General features: G+C 46.2%; 1 protein-coding gene across 6 annotated transcripts in view; it reads left to right on the forward strand.

The window, feature by feature from the left end:
* The window catches only part of LOC134411538 (cyclin-dependent kinase 11B), a 48,050-nt gene continuing 34,259 nt past the window's right edge, over nucleotides 1-13,791 (forward strand). For 2 of the 6 annotated variants that reach the window (XM_063145385.1, XM_063145387.1), the window contains exons 1-6: nucleotides 1-78; nucleotides 3,531-3,658; nucleotides 6,455-6,570; nucleotides 7,663-7,787; nucleotides 9,052-9,190; nucleotides 11,961-12,097. In XM_063145385.1, the coding sequence (XP_063001455.1) occupies nucleotides 3,548-3,658; nucleotides 6,455-6,570; nucleotides 7,663-7,787; nucleotides 9,052-9,190; nucleotides 11,961-12,097 (628 nt within the window). In that variant the 5' untranslated portion in view covers nucleotides 1-78; nucleotides 3,531-3,547. Of the gene's footprint in view, nucleotides 79-3,530; nucleotides 3,659-6,454; nucleotides 6,571-7,662; nucleotides 7,788-9,051; nucleotides 9,191-11,960; nucleotides 12,098-13,791 lie in introns of those variants that run through there. The other 4 variants (XM_063145389.1, XM_063145390.1, XM_063145388.1 and 1 more) reach the window with 4 other exon arrangements.

Genomic DNA, 13,791 nt, shown 5'->3' on the forward strand with positions numbered 1-13,791 from the left:
GCCGGGCTTCCGGGCACTCCATCTCCGGCAAGTGGGGTCGTGGAGGCGGCAGTGGCGGCGGCAGCGGCGGAAGGGAAGGTGAGCGTGAGGGGACGGGGACGGGGACGGAAGGGCCGCGGCCTCCGCTCCCTCAGCCGTCGGGCCGGGCGGGAAAGCGCGGAAGGGGGCTTCCTGCGGGAGGCGGCGGGCGAGCTGGCTGGCCTACCTTGCAAGGGCGGCGTGTGGGGCTGGAGGTGACCGCTCACCACGTGGCCGCTCTTTCCTTCTAAAGGCCCTTTCTCCCGCCCGCCCTCCTGGGGGGCTCGTGATCCCCTTCCCACGCCTTTATCCGCTCAACAACCCTGTGAGGGAGAGGCAGGCAGGCAGGCGGGCGGGCCCGGAGGTCGAGTGAGGATTTCAACCTGGGTCTCCTCAGGCTGCTGATCCTTAGGATGGTTATTATTATTTCCCGCCTTTTGCCCAATGCTGGGCCTCAAGGCGGCATCACAAAATGTAAAACGTATACATTAAAAACCTTTAGTCCGTTAGGCTGGCTTTTTGTGACTGCAAAGTTCAAAGGCTCTATTATTATTATTATTATTATTATTATTATTATTATCATCCATCATCATCATGATCATAGAATAGCAGAGTTGGAAGGGGCCTATAAGGCCATCGAGTCCAACCCCCTTTAGTCCGTTAGGCTGGCTTTTTGTGACTGCAAATTTCAAAGGCTGTTATTATTATTATTAAAAACCTATAGTCCGTTAGGCTGGCTTTTTGTGACTGCAAAGTTCAAAGGCTGTTATTATTATTATTATTATTATTATTAAAAACCTTTAGTCCGTTAGGCTGGCTTTTTGTGACTGCAAAGTTCAGAGGCTCTATTATTATTATTATTATCATCATCATCATTAAAACCCTATAGTCTATAAGACTGGCTTTTTGTGACTGCAAAGTTCAAAAGCTCTATTATCATTATTATCATCATCAAAAACCTTTGGTCTGTTAGACGGCTTTTTGTAACTGCAAAGTTCAAAGGCTCTATTATTATTATTATTATTATTATTATCATCATCATTAAAAACCTATAGTCTATAAGACTGGCTTTTTGTGACTGCAAAGTTCAAAAGCTCTATTATCATTATCATCAAAAACCTTTGGTCTGTTAGACGGCTTTTTGTGACTGCAAAGTTCAAAGGCTCTATTATTATTATTAAAAACTTTTAGTTTGTTAGACTGGCTTTTTGTGACTGCAAAGTTCAAAGGCTCTATTATTATTATTATTATTATTATCATTATTAAAAACCTTTAGTCTGTTAGACTGGCTTTTTGTGACTGCAAAGTTCAAAAGCTCTATTATCATTATTATCATCATCAAAAACCTTTGGTCTGTTAGACGGCTTTTTGTGACTGCAAAGTTCAAAGGCTCTATTATTATTATTATTATTATTATTATCATCATCATTAAAAACCTATAGTCTATAAGACTGGCTTTTTGTGACTGCAAAGTTCAAAAGCTCTATTATCATTATCATCAAAAACCTTTGGTCTGTTAGACGGCTTTTTGTGACTGCAAAGTTCAAAGGCTCTATTATTATTATTATTAAAAACTTTTAGTTTGTTAGACTGGCTTTTTGTGACTGCAAAGTTCAAAGCATTATTATTATTATTATTATCATTATTAAAAACCTTTAGTCTGTTAGACTGGCTTTTTGTGACTGCAAAGTTCAAAGGCTCTATTATCATCATCATTATTATTAGCATCTGTGTGTTTCAGGGTGGGCCACCATTCAGACAGCTGGCAAGAGCGATCTGTTCCTTCTCTAACATCCTGCTGGGAGGGGAGGAAGTGTGGGCAGGCAGGGAGATATGAGGGAGAAATTCAAGCCGGACTAAAAATGGGTTTGGATTTCTAAGAATCCGCTGCAGACCAGCCTCCCCAGGGCATGCAGTCTGTGGACTTCCCATTTATTTATTTATTTTTAACTTTCCCTGAATTTATGCAAAATTATTCGCAGGTAAATACGTACATTTCTCCAGAGACATATGCCATGTTGGGAAATATGCGTGGGGTAAAGTTGAATGGAATAGGCTAAATGTTACTGACATAAACGGTTGCGAACTTTCTTACGGAACGATTTGCATATTTTTCCACATAACGGGTTGTGTGTGTGTGTGTGTGTGGGAATCAAATCTGTCTGTGAACTGATGCCAGAACGAACGGCACTAAACAATCCACGAAATGCATGCGGGGTGGATTTCACAAAATCCGGCAGATAGAAAGAACGAGAGGAAAGGAGGGTTTAGCAGTGCCAGCATGTGGTCTGTGCGAGATTGCCTCCGAGGGAATGGTGTGTTTGTGGCTTTCACTTTTTCTGACATAGAAAAACAACCTTAAGAAAAGTGTGATGGTGCTGCCGGTGTGAACCACTTGTGGGTATCCTAGCAGTTGGAGATAAATGGAGATCGGCTGCCAGTGAAATGAACAATAGCTGAATCAGTGAACTCACCTTCTCCAAGGCAGCTGCCTCTGCCCCTAATAATAAGCAATTTATTTATTTATTTATTTATTACATTTTTATACCGCCCAATAGCCGAAGCTCTCTGGGCGGTTCACAAAAATTGTGCTGCAAACAGCACTGGTGTTCTATTTTGTACTTTGTGTGACACAGATCTTCTAACTGTCTGGCTGCTTCATTTTGAGCTGACTGTAGCTCTCAGATGCTTTTCAGAGATAGACCCGCATACAGAACGCCTTACAGCAGCCTCAGTCTGGGTGTAATTAGTAAAAAGAAAAGGCAAAGGTAGAACCAGGCAATCTTCAAAACGGAATATTTACAAAAGTTTATTTACAGAGCCAAGGTACCGCCTACGCGTTTCGAACGCAACTGCGCTCTTCGAAACGCGTAGGCGGGACCTTGGCACTGTAAATAAACTTTTGTAAACATTCCGTTTTGAAGATTGCCTGGTTCTACCTTTGCCTTTGGCTTTTCTTTTTATTTTATTTATTTAAGGATTTTTATGCCGCCATTCAGCCAAAAAAGGCTCTCACGGCGGCTTACAAAAGTATTTCTTGACAGTCCCTGCCCACAGGCTTACAATCTAAAAGACATGACACAAAAGGAAAGGGGATTGGGAGGGAGGAGGAGGAGGGGGGAAAGGAAAGCAAATTCAGGCACTACAATCTTAGTTGCAAAGTTCAGCAGTTACAGTTGAAAGCAGGAGGGAGGGGGCTCTCAGCTGGAGCTGGACCCAGGCACGGTGGAGAGGTGCCTGGCTGCTGCTTCCTCCCTCACTGGTGGCCTCTCCAGAGACAGTTGGTAGCAGGAGAGAGGGGGCACTCAGCTGGACCCAGGCATGGTGGAGAGGTGCCTGGTTGCTGCTTCCTCCCTCACTGGTGGCCTCTCCAGAGACAGTTGGTAGCAGGAGGCTTTTTACTCCCCCATGGGGTTTTCCTTGCTTTTGCACTGGGTGTAATTAGGGCATGAATGCATTTGGCCCATGATAGGATAGCAGCAGCCTTATCTGGCGGTTGTGTTCTCTCGTAGTGCCTTTTTTAACGCAAATGGGTGATGAAAAGGAATCTTGGAAAGTGAAAACGTTAGATGAAATTCTTCAGGAGAAGAAACGCCGCAAGGAGCAAGAGGAGAAAGCAGACATAAAGCGCCTCAAAAATGTAAGCATGCCCACTTTGAAGTCAGTGGTACAAATGTTGTATTTCTTCCCCCCTCATTCGCCCATGCGTAATGAGACCAAGGGCCTTTCTTCACCTAAGGATTATCCCAGGCAAATGGAGGGATCATCCCTACCTGTTCCCGGTGTGCCCTGTGAGTCATTTCGATGCACAGGGATGATCCTGGGACGATCTTAGGATATAGGCATGGCATAAACATGCCCCAAGATTTCTTCTGGGACTGGCTGGCTCCAGTCCAATGCACATCAACTTGGGAGTAAGCCCCATTCAACTTATTGAGGCTTGCTTCCTGAAGACCTAAAGATGGTCGTGCACGCGCTGGTAACTTCGAGGCTCGACTTCTGCAATGCGCTCTACATAGGGCTACCTTTGTGCCTAGTCCGGAAACTTCCAACTAGTTCAAAATATGGCAGCCAGGCTGGTCACCGGTACACCTAGGGGTGACCACATCACACCAGACTTAAAATCTCTTCACTGGCTGCCAATTAATTTTACGGGCGAAGTATAAAGTGTTGGTTATCACCGTTAAAGCCCTACGTGGTTTGGGTCCAGGCTACCTGCAGGATCGCCTTCTCCTGTACAATCCGCCCCGCAGACTCAGGTCCTCTGGGAAGTATTTACTCCAGCCCACAAAACCAAGGCTGACAACTATTACCCAGAGGACCTTTTCTTCTGCCACTCCCAGTTTGTGGAATGGCTTGCCGGGAGAGATTCGTCAACTTAACAGTCTTCCAGAATTTAAGAAAGCCATAAAGACTGATCTCTTCCGGCAGGCCTCCCCAGCTGAATTTTAAGATGCCTTTTTTAATGGTGTGCTGCTTTTAATGATGCACTGGGTTTAAACGTTTGAATTAGTTGTATGTATTTTATGGTGTTTTTATTTGTATTGTACCCCACCTCGATCCAGAGGGATAGGCGGGTAACAAATAAATAAATATATTATTATTATTATTATTATTATTACTATTATTATTATTATTATTATTAGAACCAAAGAAGGCCTTTCATGCTTCCGTATGTTAGCAGGTGAGCTCCACCTCTGTTGCTGATATTAAAATTCTGCCTGGACCCCAGTTTCCTCCCTATTAAAGGGAAAGGGTCTTTGATTTCGGTAGAGGTGAATATCTGTGTTGACTAATCTATGCAGCTCACCTTGAGGTGACACCTTGAGCCTAAATGTACTGCAAAGTAAAACTGGTCGATGCAGTAGGTGGGGTGGGGTGGGGAGAGAATGGGCAGTATCCAATGGTAGTCCTACTTAGAGTAGGCCCACTCACTTCAACAGGTCTACTCTGTATACTACCCAACAAGCATGATCTCATCTTACAGGTTATCTTTGTTCAGTTTGTACCTGTTGGGAAATCTTGACATTTTTACCGATAGCATTCTTTGCAAAGATGGCTGGTTTATATTATCCATGTCCTGGGACACTCTTTTAATTACACTGAAGTGAACATCCCCCAAATCTGAATTTATTTTTATCAGTGTAACAGCACATCTATCCAGACTGCTGGGACATAACTGCTTTTCAGTGGCACAATGTAAACAAACTCCAGGATGGAAAGGAGGGTATATAGTTTTTTTAAAAAAGCAGTCAAGTGAAGAGTCCAGAATACCAGAATTGTCTTAATTCATGTGAATGACAATTAAAATATAATTTTAAATGTACCTGAATAAGCAAGGGTGATATAAATGGAACGTGCTGCCATTGTATTCTTTATTGTGGTATAATTTACTGTGATTACTTTATTGTGGTGTAATTTACAACACACCTGCCTTCTCCTGACATGGTGAACTCCAGGTGTTTTGGACTACAATTCCAGTATTCCTGATGGGAGTTGTAGTCCAAAAGGGCACCAGTTTGGGGAGGGCTGCTGTACCCACTTAGCTGGAAATAAGCCCCATTTAATCCAATGCATTTTACTTCTGAGTAGACATGTATAGGATTGTGCTACATGGACCAGAGTGGGAAAGGTTCAAAGTACGGAAGCCCTACCCACGGTGGAGGTTGTGTGTGCATGCCCACATGTTGAATGTTGTTCAGATGCACGCCTGTTTGTTTGTTGCGCTTAAATCTTGCCTTCCCTCCAAGAAGCTCAAGGCAGGGTACCCTGAACTATGATTCGAAGTTTGCTTGTTCGAAATTAACCATGATTAGCGTTCACCACAGTTTTTCTAGACTGAGGACTGGAGTAACCGCGGTAAAGACTTCCAGATGTACTCCTCCCTGCTATGGAGGAGCGGGGAAACATAGGAGCCCAAGACCTGCTCATTCTTGCTCATTCACATCACACTGAACCATGGTTTAGGGTGACGTGCAGCCACAGCTAGAAGGGAGATCTTGTCCCCTGACTCTACCCACTTGCCTGGACTGCCCCAACCTATTTGCACACAGCGCTGTTCGTTTAAAACCAGGGTGGGCAAACTGATGCCCTCTGGATGTTTTGGACTACAACTCTCACCATCCCCGGGTATTGGGGTGATGATACCTGTAGTCCCAAATACCCAGTGAGTCCCAGGTTTCCGACCCCTGCTTCAAAGGAATCTCGCCCTCAAGTAGCCCAGTTTTCTTGTTTGTTTTCTTCTGTAATAATTTAATGCAGTAACAGATTAGGTCTGCGTCGCTTACATCTCACGCACGTTCTTTCTCTGACGGTGTCAGTGAAAAAATATATAGATATGCCGAGCTACTATTTTTCACTGTCTCTGATTAAGTTAAAAGAGCAGTGCCGTTCCTGCAAAGCCAAAATGAATGTGTGTTTTCCTAACCCATCATAGTCTGATGATCGGGACTCAAAGCGTGATTCCCTTGAAGAGGGAGAGCTGAGAGATCACCGCATGGAGATTACTATCAGGAATTCACCTTACCGGAGGGAAGATTCTATGGAAGACCGGTAAGAAAGCCGCTAATGGGGAGGAAGGATTATAATTTTGCTCTGGTTTTTAATAACTAGCAAGATCTTCAGCCAAAACAGGCCCCTGCCAGCAGCTCACACAGATCAATAATAAGACAGCCCCTGCCCTCTAAAAAAAAAACACAACATAAAAGGAAAAGGGATTGGGAGGGAAGAGGAAAAAGCAAAACCCAAGCACCTGTTCTTTGTTTTGAAAGTTCTTAAAAAACGTGGGAATAGTTCAGAGAGAGGAGGGGTCAAAAGTTGCTGGTCTCTCAGCAGAGCTAATGGACTTCCCTTTCCCTCTGATGGAATGGCTGCTATCAAGTGACAGTTGATGGAAGGAAGCAGAGGCCGGATGGAGGTGGCTTTTCAGCACCGCTAATGATGCCCGTGTTTCCTTTCACTCCCTCTGCTGTATAGCCTGGATCTGTTAGCTGCCCTGAGAGCTTTGTCGGGCGAAGGGCAGAGTAAAAATGCATTAAACAAATTAAGTTATAAGGGCCCCAAATTTACTAAGCGCTCCCCATCGATTAAAAGCAAGGCAGTCCCTGCCTGCAGCTTTCCACTCTAAAAGACACGGCACAAGAGGAAAAAAGGATGGGGAAGGAAGAAGAAAACAATTGAGGCACCAGTTCTTAAAGTTACATGGTTCTTATAATGACCAACGTTCATTATTTTAGCCCTTTGCTTCAGCATGATGTTCTTTGCCCATTAAATGAGATCCTGTTTTTGCTTTCAAGCTCTCAGTGTAGGACCCAGGCGGGGCAGTACAACTTTGTGTGCCTGTTTGGGATTACTCGCTTTTTTGAATCTGTTATATTGTTAAACCTAAAAAAATTTTTAAAATTGGCCTATTTGGTGCCTGATCAGGGGAGTGTCTAAATGGCCTCGTGTCACTGCCCTGAGCTTCCTGAAGGGAGAGCACAGACTTGGGGCACCGCCCAGCCAACTTCAGCCCCTGTCGGTTTTGACCCTGTTGAGGGTGAGGTTTGCAACGCGCTTCACTCTGGCTCGACGAGTAAATGGCGGCTCACCCCGGTCATGATTCCTCCCTGTTTTTCCCTCCCCGCCTATTCTTGCGCTCCGCAGGGGAGAGGAGGACGACTCCCTGGCTATCAAACCCCCCCAGCAAATGTCGCGGAAGGAGAAGGCCCACCACCGGAAGGACGAGAAGAGGAAAGAGAAGCGTCGGCATCGCAGTCACTCGGCAGAAGGTGCTCGGGCTCCTTACTTCGCCTTCGGTGTCTTGTAGCTGCTTGTGTTCCGTCTATGGCAACTAGTGGATTTTGTGGGGTGTTTTTTTTGGGGGGGGCAGAAGTACAGGTCGGTCTCCATACAGCAAGGGGTACGGTTAGGGATTGCCCATTCTGTGCCAGGCGTTCTACCTTCACGTGACCCTTTCCATGTCAGTGGGTCTGCAGAGGACCCCCAGTCTGTTCTAGGGCCTATGCTCAATTCATGTAGAAAGATGGATCATGAGCTGAGAATACACCTTAGGGCAAAAGTAGGCAGAAGGTCCATCGCTGGACCGCTGACTAATTTCTGTCGGGCCACCTAGAACCTGCTTATCACTGGGACTCATGCAGACAATGCTAGACCAGGTGGATCGTGGCCTGACCCAGCAAGGAATCTCCTACATTCTTGAGCCGGAGGGCAAACTCAAGGTACTGGCTGTAACGGCTGGCCGCAAGGTCTCAAAAAAGCAAGCCAGCTTTTGAATTCGGCAGAGTTCTTCATCAAGCCGGATGCGATACGGCAGGGAGGTTGAACCTCTTTCAAGAGAAGGACCACGGGAGATGATCTTACGGTCTGAGAAGGTACATATGGGAGGAGGCGATCCTTCAGTATGGCTTACTCTGACTGTCGAGGTCTGAACCTTGTGCGTACAAAGCTTGTGTTCTATCACGGAGTTACTGGCTGTGGATTGACAGAGCGCTTCAGACTCACCTTGCTCAGTCAGCCCAAGGATCCATCTTAGCCCAGCATGCAGTTTCCAGCAGTGGACAGCACAGGTGGATGCTTCCGGGAAGTCCAAAAGCCGCCTGTGGAAGTGTTGGCCGTCCATTGCTGCCTTTCCACAGCAGCTCAGATCGCATTCTGTTCTTGCACTAAGGCAAAAAGAGCACCTCCAAGGATTGGTCCGTCTAGATTAGCGTCCTGTTTCCAACAGTGGACAGCCGGCGGGCGCTCGCAAACGGTGCAAAAGCGACGCCCATTCTCCAGGCTGTGGCCAGAGATTTTCTCTCCCCCCCCCACCCCACCCCGCTTGCACGGAGGTTTTATTTAGCTGTCACGACAAAGAGCCCTCTAGAGACACAATCATGGATCTATTTTCTTAAAGCCCCCTAAACTAGTGGCCAGTCTTAGCCATGGCACGAGGAAATCAATGTTTCTCCTGTTCCTTTGCTTTTTACAGCACCAAATGGCTTTTGGGAGGGGGGTAACGGTTTGGCCTTTTCTTTGTATCTTTATTATTAGGGAAGCATGCTAGGGTGAAAGAGAAGGACCGTGAGCATGAACGTAGAAAAAGGCACCGAGAAGAGCAGGATAAGGCCCGCCGTGAATGGGAGAGGCAGAAAAGGAGGGAATTGGCTAGGGAGCATTCCCGGAGAGAGAGGTAAATCCCCACCCACCCACCGCCTCAGCCAAAATTTCCTCCCCATAATCTGCTTCCAAGGGGCTTTACTTGATCAATGAAACAGCTCTCTTGAAATTGTATTGTCCATTGGATCCCTTGGTTTATGTGCTTATATTACCTGCCACTAAATAGCTGTCTGGAAGCAGTGGACATGATCTTCAGAACAGGTGATAATTGCTTAACAACATAAACAAGCATTTTTCTAGTTTAACAATGTAAACAAAGGTATGGACTTTTAACACCCGCATACTGTGTGGGCTGCAGTTCTGCAGAAGAGCTACAGAAAGTGCTGTTGACTTACGTAGTTCAGCTTCCTAAGAATCTCGACTTATTTTTTTCCCCTGAGCAAGTTTCTAGTCCTTAGGATGCATAGAGATGCTTGGAAAAGTACATTGGCAATGCTTGGTAAAACTTCGAAAGCCGGAGGCGTAACGGAGTAAGGCTTGGCAGGGCCCACAGGCGGGTGACTTCCGGGTTCTGGACAATTTCTCACAGTACCCAAGCAGGCATAAGATGAACATTTGGCAAGTTTTGCTTACCTGGCTCAGCAGAAGCTGGTATCAATGAGAGTGGCATTTTTTGAATGGACTCAGAATACCTTAATGGTATTAGCGGAGTGCAATACAGCAAGGAATTTCAGTGCGGTTTCATTTCGGTGACATCATCTCAGCCCCACTCTTCACATGGTCCTGAGCCAGTTGAAACCGGGCAGTTAATGAACCTGTTCAACAGAGCAGCCCCCTGTTAGCTGCTCTTGCGTTTTCCTTAAAGGAAGCGTTGGGATATAAGTGGCCTGCTACTAAGTCCCGAAACAGAACTGGCAAAGAACAGTTTTCCAAGCCTGCCTGTCCACACCGATATGATAATAGCCATTTATGGCTTGAAGGAGCCAGGGTTCCCCCCACAAAAGCATCCTTGCCTGAGGACGATTCTCACTTGCCCTGGGTGATTAGATGAGTGAGTGTTTACAAGCCTGAGTCTAAGAATAATAAACTGTAAACTGCAAGTTGTAACTGGTTTAGCGCTCAACTTTGCAAGTCGTCTTCTGTTGGTTAGTCAGAATAAAATGCACACCTTTATTTTGGGGGGGGGCTCTCTCTTTTGCCACTCTGTTTTACTATATCAGGAAATAAGAAAGATTTCCTTCTTACAATGGTGGCAGTGTTTCTTAATGTTTTCTAGCTATGTTTTTTTAAAAAAATGTTGGGCAACAGTAGCCATGGTTTGGGCAACTGAGCAGACTTCGCTGCTTTGAGTCATGGATGGAGCCAGGGTAAGGATTGCTCCTCAGGCAGAAATCTAGCAAAAACAGGTTGTCATGAGATTGCTTGCATAGGGTCCTAGCAGAACCCCAGAACGACCCGGCTTACATCAAGGCTAGCAACTTGTCTCTGGCAGTTGCCAGCACGATGCCTTGGAGAAGTAAACAAGCCAAGCAAGAAGCTGATAACCTTCTCCTGTGGTTTGTCCCCACCAATTGATAGTCAGAGGGGCAATCCCTCTGATTGACCATAGTTTCCTTTCTGTCTGAACCTGGAAACTATGGTTACTAACGTCTGAAAAATGAGTATATTAAACCAACATCAAACTACGGTTTAATATCCTGGCTTGTTCCGAAGCTGGTTACTATAATTTCCTGGTTCAGACACAGGGTGTAATTCAGGATGATCCTGGATGAGCCCAGCATACTTAGTTATTTCTACTTTACAGTCCCATCATCTAATCTTTTACTTGTATTTGTAAACAGAAAGCAATAGAAATATTTAGAAAATCAAATTTCACTAGCGTTCTAAGACAGGCTCGAAAAATGTTCCCATTGTACGAATGCTAAAATTCCTTAATGATGTATGATATGTTCTGTGGCTCGCTGTGTAATCTGTGAATAGGATTATGTACTTGACTTATGGGCTCTGCACATATATTTCTAGTTCTGTGTGTGTGTGTGTGTGTTTGGGGCACATTGTACTAGTTTGGATGACCGTAGATTGATAAGCGGTAGCCTGATACCATCCATGAGGTCTCCCCTGTTCGGACAAAACGGGGACGCTGTGGTTAATTAAAGACTTTATGGTGTGTCTGTTCATGCCATGGAACCAGGAGCGAAGGGGCTGCATTTGCAGGCAAAAAGCCTCCGCTTATTATTAACCCAAGATACAGTTGTCTCAATGTGGGCATTAACAGTACTGTTGCCAAAACCGTACGCCTGAATCGTTCGTTGGGCTTGTTTTTTCTTGAACTGTAGCCCCTAAATGTTACATGTGAAGTCACTCTTGAAACTTAGGGGAGCATGCAGAGGAAAAGTCAAGCCCAGCGCGAGAGTCCCAAGTCATTTCTTACGCTCTTACTGCTCTGTTCCTGCCCTATCTCGGGACAGCGAGGATAACGAAAGCCTCTCTGGGAGAAAACGTGGCCTGTGTGTGCAGATATTTAAAGCGACTCCTTTGTGCCCTGAAATATAAATCGCTAAGGCCATGAATGCCCTTAGAGCAGCCTTCCTCAACCTGGGGCGCTCCAGATGTGTTGGACTGCATCTCCCAGAATGCCCCAGCCAGCTGGGGCATTCTGGGAGTTGTAGTCCAACATATCTGGAGCGCCCCAGGTTGAGGAAGGCTGCCTTAGAGAGAGAGAGAGAGAGAGAGAAACCCTAAACAAAACGCCAGACCTCTCCAAATCCACCAAGAGATGAACAGCAAAGTGATGAGTAGCAAAGGAAGAGTAAAAATAACGCGGGCACATGAAACCTCCCTAGGGACCGGCTGGAGCAGCTGGAGCGGAAGCGGGAACGAGAGAGGAAAATGAGAGAACAGCAGAAAGAGCAGCGGGAGATAAAAGAACGGGAGAGGCGTGCTGAGGAAAAGCGTAAAGAACGGGAAGCCAGACGAGAGAGTAAGTAGCTTGGAGGGGGGGGGGTGTAAAATGGGGCTGAGGGCTGCCTTCCTTTGCTTGAATGACACTTGATCGCTCGGGGGGTGACGGGACGTGCTTGTTTATTTTCTTACTGCATTTGTATCAGCCTTGTAAATAAGCCCACCAAAACGCCAATGGCTTTTCTCCAAATCCATGCTGGACGCAGAGGAGGGAAACCCTCTCCTCCACCCGTCAGTGTGGAAACTCAGCCTACTATCCTCTTTTCAATCTGCTCTTTAAAACCCATGAGGATTGGACCGTGTAGCAAATTTAATACTTTGGAACTCAGGGATCCTGACCATTTGATCCGTCTGCTACCTGTGGGACCCAGCTTGATGGAGTAGGTTTTTTTGACGCTAGTTCGCGTATCCAAGGCTTGCATCGCTAATTTGATTGGGAAATGGTCGCTTTCAGGCCTATCTTCCACTGAAAATTTTTTGATGTTGCGGAGCAGGTCAGGGGAAATTATAAAATAGTCTACTACACTGCCCCCCCCCTATGAGAGAGGTATGTGTAGTGACCGTTAGAATCGTCAACTACACTACCGTTCAAAATTATCAGAGAATGTAGGTAGGCAAGCATTATTAGATTTTTACCATACTTATTTATTCTTTTGTCATGAGAGAGCCTTTCTAAAAAGAAACCATCGTCCAACGGAACAGGCAACTGTGTACTATCCTCTTAGGTTAGTTTAAAGTGGTTAGAGTGTCGGACTAGGAGTCAGGACACCCGGGTTCTAGTCCCCACTCGGGTATGGAAACCCACTGGGGGGACTTCAGGCCGGTCACAGACTTTCAGCCCAACCTACCTCACAGGGTTGTTATTGTGAGGATAAAATGGAGAAGAGGAGGATTATGTACGCCGCCTTGGGTTCCTTGGAGGTAAAAAGGCAGGCTATAAATTAAATAAATAGGACTTTTACCACCCAGACTGGCAGCAGCAGGATTGCTTTGTATCTCCTCCTCCAGCCCGCTACGTTTCTGTGATGGCCACGGAGGAAGGAAATGGCGTGGGCGAGTGGCGACGGAGTGCTCGCCTGCATGGAAATCCTGGTCACCTATGGCGACCAGGCAAGTACAAGGCTGGTTAATGCCGCGGCAAGCGTTCCCAGTGTTGATCATAGGAAGCTGCGATACTGTGTCAGACCCTTGGTGCATCTAGCTTAGTATTTATCTGCAGTGACTGGCAACTGCGGTCCAGGGTTTGAGACAGGGCTTCTTCCCAGTCTTACCGGGAGATGCTGGAGACTGGATCTGAAACCTTCTGCGTTCCATTATGCTACAGCCTGTACCGTTCTACACCCGGGCAGTGAGGATTGGGAGGCTGTACTCGGCACTTGAGTGGCGGGTTTCTCGTTGAGATAATTTGCCAAATCACTGGCATGCGGGGAAGGTTTCTGTCGGTAAAAGCATTCCTGTGGCCTTCAGTGCTGATGGAAATGTACCTTCACATGCAAAGAAGCGTCTGTCTCTGGTTCCCGACTTTACAGGCCTCCCTTAGACAGTGGGTCACGCACAGATATGGTCAGCCTCACCTCTCCCAAAAGTCCTCAGGCTACAGAAACTGAACAGAATCCATCAACACCTGACCACAAGGTGCTTTGGATCACCCTGCATCAAGAAGGATGCAGACAAGCTGGAGGGGGTTCAGAGGAGGGCAACCAGGATGATCAG

Source organism: Elgaria multicarinata, chromosome 20 (assembly GCF_023053635.1).
Source record: "Elgaria multicarinata webbii isolate HBS135686 ecotype San Diego chromosome 20, rElgMul1.1.pri, whole genome shotgun sequence".
Lineage (NCBI taxonomy): Eukaryota > Metazoa > Chordata > Lepidosauria > Squamata > Anguidae > Elgaria > Elgaria multicarinata.